Below are 13135 nucleotides of genomic sequence, written 5' to 3'. Positions count from 1 at the left end.
GAAGGAAGGAGTCGGCACCGAGAGGACGAGGCGTCGGAGAGGACCGGTTTCTCTGCAGCGAGGAACTAAAGAAGCCAAATCCATAGATCACTCTAACCTCTGTGAACTATAGAGGGAATGCGCATGATGTCACAGATGCGACTTCACAGCGGGTTACGCCCACTGAGTGTCAGAAAGACTGAGTGTCAGAAAGACTGAGTGTCAGAAAGACTGAGTGTCAGAAAGACTGAGTGTCAGAAAGACTGAGTGTCAGAAAGACTGAGTGTCAGAAAGACTGAGTGGCTGAAAGACTGAGTGACAGAAAGACTGAGTGTCAGCGTAAACTTTCAGTTTGAGCAACTGGAAAACATCTAAATGGGAAAGAGTTGTGGTGCGATCGACTGTACTCATAGATTTAGCAAGAAATCGGAGTTATCGTTTTACAGACTGCCGAAAAAGAAGCTTAAGAGAGACAAATGGATCGCTGCAATTCACAGAAACAACTGGATTCCAGGCACCGAAATGTGGATTTACGGTTCCCATTTTGTATCAGGTAATGTTGGATCATTCATCTGTTTTAATCAAGTCCTATCCACCTACCTTGAAACACCCTGCTCCTGCTTTCATTAACTCAGTCACCATATTTTTTTTTTCATATTTTTTTTCATATTTTTTTATATTTTTTCTTATCTAATATTTGTCCAAACTCTGGTTGCAATCTTGTCAAGCGATTTTTGTATATGTCTGTCTTGTGTTTTTTTTTTTTTTTTTTTTTTTTTTTTGATTGTTTGTTTTTGTTTTGTTTCCCTGTCTGTATTGTATTGTCTTGTCTCCTTTCACTGTATTGTGCTGAGTTGTGTTATGTCTTGATGTTTTTTGTGTAGGACCCCCTCGTAAACGAGTTGTTACAACTCAAGGGGCTTATCCTACTAGAAATAAACAACTTCAACACATTTTTGGGTAGCTAACGTTAAACGGTCAAATCATAAAGTTCGGTGTCCTCATCACTTTAATTTCTACAACAAATCCTGCCTTGAAGTCGGACCAAGCGTCAAGACTTTTGTAAGCCTTCAAGCTTTGCTTCGTGTATTTCCCCGGTGTAGGAATTAAGTACATATAAATATCAGGAAACTGGATTAGTGGCCAAATATTAATGTCCATGGACCACTGGTTCTTCTGGTAACTGTACGGGTCACTGTCAAGTCCAACTGCCTTTAATTTAAGCTGATAATCGGCTGTTATTCCGTCTTCTCCACTAGTTGCAGCTGTTTTTGCCACTCAGTGTGAGTAAGGGGGCTGGTCCAGTGTGGAAGTGACGTCACTGCAGACCCTCTATACGAGATGTTGGCAGATTCCCAGAACCAAAGCAGAGAAAAGCTGATGAAAACATCACCAGACTCATAAATGCACCGTAGAACCACCAACACCTCCCGTTCAATAAGCATCAATAAAATCTGTTCTCAAGTTATATAATCAGCTTAAATGACGTCAGTGCAGAACGCCCAACCCGAACTTCCCTGAGACGTCCACCAGGACTCAGGGAACCACCGCCGGCAGTCGTCATGGATCTGAATCACCATTAAAGGCCGGGACACACCGACCCGACGGCCGACCAGCAGCAGAAAGGCAAGGCAAGTTTATTTGTATAGCACAATTCAACACAAGGTAATTCAAAGTGCTTTACATCGACAATAAAAGCAGCAAGACACAATTAAACAGTAAATAACAAATATAAATGATAAGAAAAGAGGTAAAATAATAAAAAGCACAAGTTGTTAAAAAGTAAGGGCAGTAGAGTACAGCAGGTTCATCTCATTCTTACAATGGCAAGAATTACGTTTCTATACAGTCAAAACGTACAAAGACCGGGTCAAATACAGTATTACAAAAGTAATCTGTAACAATTCGTACAGTGAATTAAACCAATTTGACAATTCTATGCCACAATGCCTGTTTCCAGGTCTTATTTCACACAACTGACGAGAATTACGTTTCTATACGGTCAAAACGTACAAAGACCGAGAAAGAAAAGCAGTCGGGCTGAAAGTCGGCTCTCGTCTCACCGAGTCGACCTAAAAAAATACTCCTGAACACACCGACCGGTCGCCGACTGGAGCATAAACGAGCCGTAATACGTCCCCATAACTGCAGGCGGCGCTAATCTGTGATGTCACAGAAAAAGAAAAGGAAGGAAGAACAATAACTGGTCCAGTCAGGAGTATTGAACTGAGCTGTTTTCACATCTGATAGAAGTCAAGGATCGAAAATAAGATTCTAATAATGAAAATGAAAAAAAACACAAGACGTGATGAAAGTGTAGTTTAGCGTTTGTACCATCGCTGGTTATATAGGCCCAGTCGCAATACTCCCACTACACCTACTTTTCAGCCCTACCCCTAAATTTTGCGCGTTCCCGTGAGGGTAGTGGTGTCCCAATTCCTCTTTCCACCTATCAGTGGAGAAAACGAGGGCTAGGGGGCATCAATCTAGCCCTACAGAGCGAGGGTTTTCAGATGCTCACTAGCTGATCTAGGGCCAGAAAAATTTCCCAGAATGCTTTTCGTCGTCATTTGCGGACTGAATAAAAAAAAAAACCATGGCGGACATTTCTTATTTTTTAGTGAATAAAATCAATTTTTTGAGTTAGTTTCTGCATAAAAATGCGTTTTGATTACATTTCTAGTGAGAAATATATATTTTACTTTCATAATATTCACTCAGTGAATGTACATAATCACTCGTTTGCACGTTGTTGCGAAGTCTTTTTCAAACCTCGCCAGAATAAAGGCTGATTTATGGTTCCGCGTTACACCAACACAGGGCCTACGGCGTAGGTTACGCGGGGACGCACGCCGTACGCCGTAGGCTCTGCGTTGGTGTAACGCGGAACCATAAATCAGCCCCCGAGCCGGCAGGCAGTTCTCACCCCGAAATTTTCGGAGCAAATTTCTTAACAGGCGTAGCTACAACTGTTAGATTTCATCTATTAAACCAACATTTATTTTCCTAAATGATTTATTCCAGCCAGCGGTAATTATCCACAGAGCTGCAGGTTTCTCCCCCGGGACGACGGTGCAGGTTGACCCGGCGATCACGTCTGTACTCCGGCTGCTGCTGCTGTTCCCCGGACCGGCGGCTCTTATCATCCCGAAAATATCGGATCAAATTTCTTAACAGGCGTTATTTGGATAAACTGAGCCCAGGTTGGGGATCTTAACGGTTACTTTTACGCCTGAAAAAATATTAAAACTTAATAAAGTGGCATATTAACAGCGCTACAGCTGAAATTAAAACAGCTTTTATCTCTGGGCTTCCTGATATGGTGTGACGTATGTGCAAACGTAACTACGCAGTCGCTTACGTACCCGAACGTAAACCACGCAGTGACGTAGCAAGCAAGATTTAGGGGTGGTTCTGAAAAGTAGGAGTAGTGGGAGTATTGGGACTGGGCCTTGGGAAGATTTCAAGGGCCCTAAAATCTGTGGCTTCTTTTTTAGGGGTAGTGGTAGAAAGTAGGGGGTGTATTGGGTTTGGCCCATAGTATGTTTACATTCGTCATTTCTGGTTACCTCTGATTCGCTAGTCGAGGGCGACCTCTCCACCATTCAGACTGGTCATTTCAGCCGACTCTACATGTTGAATCCTCCGAAATGACGACTGGACGGGACACACCAACCCGACTCGAGGCACCGCCTTCGCCCAACGGCGGATTATCGTGTCGGTGTGTCCCGGCTAGGGCTGGGCGATTTTGGAAAAAAATAAAATCCCGATTTTTTTCTCTGAAACCCCGATTTTCGATTTTGATTTTTTTGGTTAAACTACAAAAGACAATGGAATAAATTGTTTCAAATATTTTATCTTTATTTTTAAAGAAAAATAGCAAACAAATGTCCCTATTGGGAATGAAGTGCAATTGAAAGATACTGTAAATCCTCCTTGAGTTTAGTAAAATGACAACATTTACCATTTTCTTGACCAAACAAAGATGACTAGACGAGCTCTGTCTGTAATGCAGCCAGCTGCAAAAAAGGAAAATCGATTTTCCGATTTTCCTTTTTTTAACATCGATTGTGATTAATAAATCCGATTTAGATTTAAAATCGATTAATCGCACAGCCCTAGTCCCGGCCTTTAGACGCTTCCCTAAAGATAAACTTTATTTGTATATTTCTTCAGCGCACTGAACAACGTCCTTGGTTAAATGTTTTTATTAAAACAGTGAACTGAAAAGTAATTTTATTAAGCACCTAAGAGACTGTCTGCTTTGCAAACATCAATCTACTACAAGTTTGTGCACGTGTGTTCGTGTGTGTGGTGCAAACCTCCAGGGGTTTCTGTACAACTCAGTTTTCCAATGGAAAACATAAGAGACTGAACTTGAATGAACAAATTAATATTTTATTGATCTCCAAAGGGGAAATTCCGACTTGTCAGTCTAAAATATTAAGATAATAACCTGGTAATTAAAAGATATAATAAAAATAGAATATGTAGCAGGGTGGGGGAGACGGAGAGGGGGGTGTGCAATTGAAACGTCCACAGATTGCCTTCAATGCATTAAAGTCTTGCCTCTGTAGCCTAGCAACCACTGAACTGATGATGTTCATGGGTAATACAGCGTAGATAAACTGCCTCAGGAAATGACATGGATGGAAACGAGCAACAGTTTAGTATCTGAGGTGCAGAGTACGGTAGGCATGGGACGATATGAAAATTTCATATCACGATATTAGTGGAAAAAAATATCACGATTACGATATTATCACGATATTAGCGTGTCGCTTATAAAATTCTTAAAATGCAATGAAAAACAGTAACCGTGGATCCACTGGTTCCTTCAGAACATTTATTCTCAAATCATTCTCAACACATGGACACTTAAGGTAGAGAACAAATAGTGTACTGTAAATGTTATGCATTACAAAGTGTAAACTATAGTACCGGTACTTATTTGAACTTTCTTTTTTGTAAGAAAATACTTCCCTGAGAGTCGAAAGAAATAAGTGACAAATAGAAATAAAGTGACAAAGTAGAGCCAAATGCACACTGATTGTATTACTCTCTGAAACTTTAACAGTGGCTGGCTGCCTGCTACTTAGTACGGCTCTCTGGAAAAATAATAAAATAAAGGCACTGCTCCGTAGTATACAAAACAAAAGCTGCATGGCCAACACAAAGATTGAGTGAAAATAAAGTGCCACAGTAGTCAAATGCACACGGATTGTACTACTCTCTGAAAAAATATTAAATAAATAATAATAATAAATAATATTAATAAAATACATGAAAAAAAATATTAAATAAATAATAATAATAAATAATATTAATAAAATACATGAAAAAAATAACACTGGCTTCTACCTGGCTGGTAGCCTTGTGTGACCAAAAAAAAAAAAAAAAAAAAAAAGGCGATAATTACAGTACCCCACGATAACATTATCGCGGCCGTTTTTTATCGCGATATACGATAATATCGTATATCGCCCCATGCCTAGTGCAGAGATGCTCCTTCATGTCATGTCAATAACACCAGCCACTGAAATCCCTTCTCCTTTATCCTACTGTTCATCCATTTAATCTGCCGTTGTTCCCTCGTTCCCCGTGAAGAATAAAGGGGGGAAATGGTTCAGACTTCCATCTTGTTGCATCCTCAGATCCTCTACAGCTCCTCTCCACTTGGAGGTCTCACTTTGGACTTTATTTGGGTTTCAGAGAGTCCGCTGCTCCACGGGTTAACAACTTTATCATAGTCACTCGTCATCAGAGAGGTTTAAGAAGTGCAGGAATAACAAGCGAAAATCCCTCAATCATCTCGCAGCCAAACCATATTAGAAACACTTCAACTTACAGTTTCAGTTCAATGAAGACATGATAGATGTACAACCATCTTTTAGATGGAGTCAGCCAATAAAATGCTATGTAAAAGTCTCCCGGTTTAGTTTCCACCCCAACATATTTGGATGCTGCACTGCTTAGACAGTGACTGTGTTTACTTGCATCAACAACCCTTTTAAAACCGGAATATTAGTAATAACCCGGTTTTGCACGGCCATGTAAACACCAATAACCCCTTTGAATAACCAGAATTTGCTCATATTCCGGTTTTTAAAAACCCGAATATGACCCCTGGGTTACTCCTTTTAAAACCCGAATATTTGGTCATGTAAACGCCTAACGGAATATCCCGATCAAACGGAACAGGAATTTGTTTTCTGCGCATGTTCTTTTTGCAAGGAATCTTGGTCTTTTGAGTCCAGGAAGTTCTTATAAACACGGAGAAACGCAAGACCACGCCACACTTTTGGAGTGAGGGGGAAACTAATCATTTTATAAATGTAATGAAGGATATGAACATTTTGGCATTTGTAGACGGTAGAAAGTACAGGGATTTAGAGAGATTTAAAAGAAGGTGAGCGAAAAGTTGCGCAAAGCAGCATTTGTTTTGAACTTGGATACAGGAAGAAGAAGCAGAAATGACGGGAATCGCGTCATGATGTTCTCCGTGCGTCGCTGGTTTGATCCAGATATCCCAAATGATTAATTACCATGTATACAGGGATAACCCTGTTTGCTCACGCATGTAAACGGAATATTCCCAATGTTTCAGTAACCGGAATATTAGCAATAACCCGAATTCTGACTGCATGTAAACGTAGTCAGTTTCTGCTGAAATTCTGGCACCTTAAAAGATCTAGTCAGGATGATCACTCGGTATAATGGGATAAAAGTTGACATGCAGGAGCATCTGAAAACCCGGTCAACAGCTGGAATAAGACCCCGAAATTGAAGAGGACCACCCTTTCAGGAGCCACAAGGAGCAAACCTTCCCTAGGTCCTTAAGGGAACTGCGACATCACCAGCAAATCAAATGGATAAACTTGGGCTGCTGGATGAGACTGTAGTGGGGATATTGGTAAAATACAATATAATATGCAGAGTTTAGATCATATAGACAAAAATAAACTACAAAACAGCGCAGTAAGAGTAAAAGAGGAGGTACAGCGGTGTAATCCTCGACGCGTGGGTGTGAAGGAGCGTCCCTGCACCCTGGATATCGATCTTTTATTAACTGGTAGTTTCCACCCATGTTGTTGTGTGACAGTCAATTCAACACAGCTGTTGCCAGGCAACAAACATCCTTCCAATACACTGATATTGATCTGTGGAGATCTGAAACCACGCCTCTCCCTCTATCTCTCTGACACACTTCTAACCTTTCACAAGTCTGCTAATGTATTCATGTATTCACCCTCGGCTATTTATACTCACCATTATCTACACTTTGGGATTCATAAAGTTTCATTCTGTTTACATCACAGCTACAAAGTCCTCGGACAAATCTGACTTGAGTCTCAATTTTCACTGCGTAAATGATGAGTACTTGAAAGACCTTTAACCTGCAACCTTTTGATTCGTGACAGAAGTAAACTTGTTTCACCTCAGATGTGAACGTATACTTCAATTCCTAGAGATCCATTTCGGTTTTCTGTAAATCTTATAGTCTAGTTTCTTCAGATTTAAACAAATATATATAAATATAACTTTTTTAAGCATATAAATTAGCACAGTTGAAGCCTTGAAGGCCGTTAAAAGTTTGTGGAATCTCTAAAAAGAGCCGATATAACGATACGTGGCTCGAGGCAGCAGATGTTTCGGTCCTTCAAAGAGCTTATTTACTATACAGGACTGTCTCAGAAAATTAGAATATTGTGATAAAGTCCTTTATTTTCTGTAATGCAATTACAAAAATAAAAATGTCATACATTCTGGATTCATTACAAATCAACTGAAATATTGCAAGCCTTTTATTATTTTAATATTGCTGATTATGGCTTACAGTTTAAGATTAAGATTCCCAGAATATTGTAATTTTTTGAGATAGGATATTTGAGTTTTCTTAAGCTGTAAGCCATGATCAGCAATATTAAAATAATAAAAGGCTTGCGATATTTCAGTTGATTTGTAATGAATCCATAATGTATGACATTTTTGCATTACAGAAAATAAAGGACTTTATCGCAATATTCTAATTTTCTGAGACAGTCCTGTATGTGCATTATAAATGATGGAGTCGGCTGGGGAACTCGTACCATCACGATACGTAAAGTATATTTCTCACCATTGTGTAGTATACTTTTAAAAAAAAAAGAGCTTAAATCCAGTCAACAGTTAAAAACTGTCGCAACCAAAAAAAAAACACTAACTCATGTTGTTCAAGCTTCGGGAAACTTCTCTTACGGTCTTTGTCATGCCCGTTTTATTAAACTGTTAAAGCGATCGTGCAACACGTCTGGGACGTTCCTGAACTTTCAAAGTCTCATAAAACTCTTTGTTCAATAAGTGTTTTTAAAAGGTTCACACTTCACACCAAAATTAGAGGAAACTTCTCCAAAAAGGCTCACGGCTCGGCCTGATGACGTCAAACACCTTCGACCCAGCAGGTGCTGCCTTGCTCTGTACGTTTGTTTTGTGTTGGTTTGTTTTTAACCGATAAGTTGACCAATCAGAACACAGACAGACATGTGACTGGGGCGTCTTAAAGAGACGGTAACACAAACGGAGCGTTTGAGCCCATCCGACCCTCAGATTAACTTAAGAACTAAACTGATCTGCACTAAAACTAGGGCTGGGGATCCATTCAAATGTCAAGATTCGATTCCGATTCTTAAGATTCAGAATCGATTATCAGGATTTGATTCGATATTGATTTGTGTTAGTGTTATTAAAAGTGTTTTTTGAGCTGTTGCCTGAATTATATGACTGTCAAATAATTAGTGAAATAATGTCACAATAATTATTGTGAAATAACTAAGAAATAAATAACTCAAAAAGGCATTTCAATATCCAATATTTAAAGTGGAAAAAAAGAAATTGCAACAGCTCATGCAGTAAACAAATCATTTTAGCTTGTCTGATTTATTCTGTCCCCACACACACACATACAGGACTGTCTCAGAAAATTTGAATATTGTGATAAAGTTCTTTATTTTCTGTAATGCAATTAAAAAAACAAAAGTGTCATACATTCTGGATTCATTACAAATCAACTGAAATATTGCAAGCCTTTTATTATTTTAATATTGCTGATTATGGCTTACAGTTTAAGATTAAGATTCCCAGAATATTCAATTTTTTTTTTGAGATAGGATATTTGAGTTTTCTTAAGCTGTACGCCATGATCAGCAATATTAAAATAATAAAAGGCTTGCAATATTTCAGTTGATTTGTAATGAATCCAGAATGTATGACATTTTCGTTTTTGTAATTGCATTACAGAAAATCACAATATTCTAAATTTCTGAGACAGTCCTGTATTGCCATGAAGCACCTGGCATTTTTCAGAAGTGTCAATACAAACTGTGTCCGACTACTGGGATTTAAGTTCAAAAATCAAAAATTTTATGATAACGATTTTTAGGAATTAATATGAGAATCAATTTAGGATCGGAAAATCGATTTTTTCAACACAGGCCTAACTAAAACAACTAAAAAAACTGTAATAAACAGAAACTGACGACGGTTTCTGCAGAAAAGTCTGCAAAGATGGAAAACTTTACCCTTTAAACTTTCCCACTGCCGTGATAATCCACATAAAACCTTCACTAATGTATTGTTTCCTGTCTGTTAGTGTCGCGGCGCATGCGTGGACGTCTCCGCGGCGACGGCGGATGTCTACGTCAGCGTGGCTGCTGGGTGTCAGGTGTGTGTTGACTCCAGCAGACTGTGTGTCACCACATCCGTCCCGCCCACCTGAGACAGGACTAGCAGAGCCGGCACAGCGAGCAGGTCTCACAGGTAGACACACCTGAAAGCCGGCCGAGCCAGAGCCTCGACACGGCCCTGAACCGCCATCGCACACCTGCCCAAACATCACCGATGACTAACGTCTGGATACCTGGCTCCGTGACTGCACCTACAGGACATTTTATGACTAACTGTTAATCTATGTGAAATTATAACAAAATAAAAGCCCAATAAAAAGATTAAAAATAACCCTGCTGAGCCAAGCAGACACAAAACAGGGCGCTGACCTCATTCAGACACGCCTTGTGGCTTATCTATAACCCATATCACTCAGTAAATACAGATCCCGAGCTTTAAATAGACTCTCCAGAAAGGCTAGGTCGCCATGGAAACGTCAATCAAGTTTTAAGGTATAATTTGGTCCCTTTAATGCAAGTGCAGGAAACCACATGCACAGTGCAAGTACAGTAGACGTAGGAATATCTGGGTATGATCTTATTTATAAGAGTAATTCACTAAATAGAGACTTGTTAAGTCACAATTAACAAATTTAAAAGCATCAATGTCACAGTTTAAACCTTTATAGCCATTTAAGGAGATTAAAAATACCCCAAACTCTCGGTTTAGAGCAGCCAAATCACATTATAAAGCCTTGTTAAATCAGTATAGGACACACGAAGAGATATAAATACTGTAAAGTCACATGTGAGTAACTTTGGGCAGCAAAAAGCAGAAATTACACAACCAAAACCACAACAGATGTGTTCACCAGAGCATCTTAAAGGGGACACAAAAACAACTCAAAACAAGTAAAGCAAAAGCACAAAAACTAACTCTACGAGGGGTTTGATCACACTTTATCAATATTAACCCAGTTTTCACCTCAAACTCAAGCTCATAGGAGCAAAGAAACCACCTGAAGTCGGTTAGTTGAGTGGAAACTTTGGGGCTAGTTGGAGGTTTGAGATCCGCAGGTAGGGACTGGTAAACAAGCCTGAGACGAAGTGTGGGTTATTATAGCAACAATATTAGCTGGTAAGGGTAAAAAAGAGCAGAAAAGGGTAGAAAAGGGGCAAAAAAGTGCAGAAAAAGGGCAGAAAAGGGTAGAAAAGTGCAGAAAAGGGGCAAAAAACAGCAGAAAGCGGCAGAAAAGGGCAGAAAAATTGCAAAACAGGGTAGAAAAGAGCAGAAAAGGGGCAAAAAAGTGCAGAAAAAGATAGGAAAGTGCAGAAAAAGGGCAAAAAAGAGCAGAAACCCTGTTGGAGGTTTGAGATCCGCAGGTAGGAACTGGTAAACAAGCCTGAGACGAAGTGTGGGTTATTATAGCAACAATGTTTGCTGGTGATGGTAAAAAAGAGCAGAAAAGGGGCAAAAAAGGGTAGAAAAGTGCAGAAAAGGGGAAAAAAAACAGCAGAAAGGGGTAGAAAAGTGCAGAAAATGATAGAAAGGGGCAGAAAAAGGGCAAAAAAGAGCAGAAAATTATAGAAAGGGGCAGAAAGGGGCAGAAAAATTGCAAAACAGGGTAGAAAAGAGCAGAAAAGCGGCAAAAAAAGTGCAGAAAAGTGCAGAAAAGGGCAAAAAAGAGCAGAAAAGGGGCAAAAAAGGGCAGAAAAGGGCAAAAAGGAGCAGAAAATGGTAGAAAGGGGCAGAAAAATGGCAAAAACAGGGTAGAAAAGAGCAGAAAAGGGGCAAAAAAGTGCAAAAAAGTGTAGAAAAAGAGCAAAAAATAGCAGAAAAGGGGCAAAAAAGGGCAAAAAAGAGCAGAAAATGGTAGAAAGTGGCAGAAAAGGGCAGAAAATTGGCAAAACAGGGTAGAAAAGAGCAGAAAAGCGGCAAAAAAGTGCAGAAAATAGCAGAAAAGTGCAGGGAAGCGTCTCCACCTCAAGCTTACCTGCATACCAGGAACTTCCATGGTTACGTCGAAGTAAAGCTCCCTCTTCTTCCTCCTCTTCCTCTGCTTCACTCCTGCTTTCTCCCCTCACTGGGACTGCACTAAACTTTCTTTAAAGAGAAATAAAATAAAAACAACAACAGTTTGAGCCTGGGAGAGGCGGGGTGTTATAAATGTGTATGTATATCCGAGCGAGCAGAAACGGACAAACACCCAGACTGACAGACCGAAAAACTGTTGAGCAAACGAGTCGGATGAGGGAGGAGCTGGGAGGCAGCGAGAACATCTATACCGCCACCCAGTGTCCGTTCACGGCCCTAATGTTTGTCTTTTCTGTCTTAAAAACACCAAAACGGAGAGAGAACTGAAGTTTCCTGCAGCTGAAATGCACCGAGGTTGGTGTTGCGTTCAGGGGCCGCTCGTAATCTTCAGCGTCCCCCGCTGGGCAACCCCCATCCGTGACGTCACCTAGAGGTTGTTTTTTTTTTTATTATTATTATTTTTGCATTAGATATATCCAGAGGCAGAGGTGTCAAAAGTATTCACATTCATTACTCAGGTAGAAGTATAGATTAGTTTAAAAATACTCCTGTAGAAGTTGAAGTATCAACTCAAGTTTTTTACTCAAGTAAAAGTATAAAAGTACTGGTTTCAAAACTACTTAAAGTATAAAAGTAAAAGTAATGTAAGGGGGAAAAAAAGCCATTAAGGACAAAAGCCTTTGAAAATGAATGTATCTTAGTATAATGCAAATATATTAAAGAACCATATATGTGTACTATTGAGCATTAATTTATACCACTTCATTTATTTATAGCATTTATTTATACCACTACAGTCACTCTATTGTACACTTTTTCTGACATTCTTATATTTATATATTTTTTGTACATTTTTTTGCACATTTTTTGTACATACGAGACATGCCCCATTTATCTGTTTATTTTATTTTATTTTATTTTATTTTATTTTATTATTCTATTTGATACTTTCAACGTCTTGCTGCTCACTTGTCTTGCAATTGCCCCTCTGGGATAAATAAAGTTTTTCTGGATCTGAATCTGAGTCTGAATCTGAATCTTAACATGTTTTTCAGAGAGCAGGAGATATGATGACTAGTTGCCTATAAGTATTGTAATGGTGCAAAAAGTCAAACTTCAGAGGCATGTTATCATTTATCCTAACCTTTATTGGAATGTACATCCAAGTTTAGTTGCAGGAATCTGAGGGAACGGATGTAAGAACAAAACTGGACGAGAACATCTGAAACAACCACAACCAAATTCACTCTATCCGGATGGAGCAATTTAACTGGATAGTTTTTTTTTAAAAGCCGAAATGAAATAGAGTAACGAGGCTGTTTTTAAAATGTAAGGAGTAAAAAGTACAGATAATTGCGTGAAAATGTAAGGAGTAAAAGTAAAAAGTGAAGTATAGATAACCAAAATTTCTACTTAAGTAAGGTAACGAAGTATTTGTACTTCGTTACTTGACACCTCTATCCAGAGGTGGGTAGAGTAG

At 39.3% G+C, this 13135-nt stretch overlaps 1 protein-coding gene across 1 annotated transcript in view; it reads right to left on the bottom strand.

Annotated features, from left to right (window-relative positions):
• The window catches only part of stk26 (serine/threonine protein kinase 26), a 67161-nt gene extending 55301 nt beyond the window's left edge, over nucleotides 1-11860 (bottom strand). Inside the window, exon 1 of the mRNA XM_061709935.1 lies at nucleotides 11615-11860. Coding sequence (XP_061565919.1) covers nucleotides 11615-11635 — 21 coding nt within the window. The 5' untranslated portion in view covers nucleotides 11636-11860. The remainder of the gene's footprint in view (nucleotides 1-11614) is intronic.
• Nucleotides 11861-13135: the final 1275 nt, after the last annotated feature.

The sequence above is a fragment of the Cololabis saira genome, chromosome 20, assembly GCF_033807715.1.
Source record: "Cololabis saira isolate AMF1-May2022 chromosome 20, fColSai1.1, whole genome shotgun sequence".
NCBI classification, from domain to species: Eukaryota; Metazoa; Chordata; class Actinopteri; order Beloniformes; family Belonidae; genus Cololabis; species Cololabis saira.
Note: the sequence above shows the minus strand (reverse complement) of the source record. Positions and strands in the feature narration are given on the sequence as shown.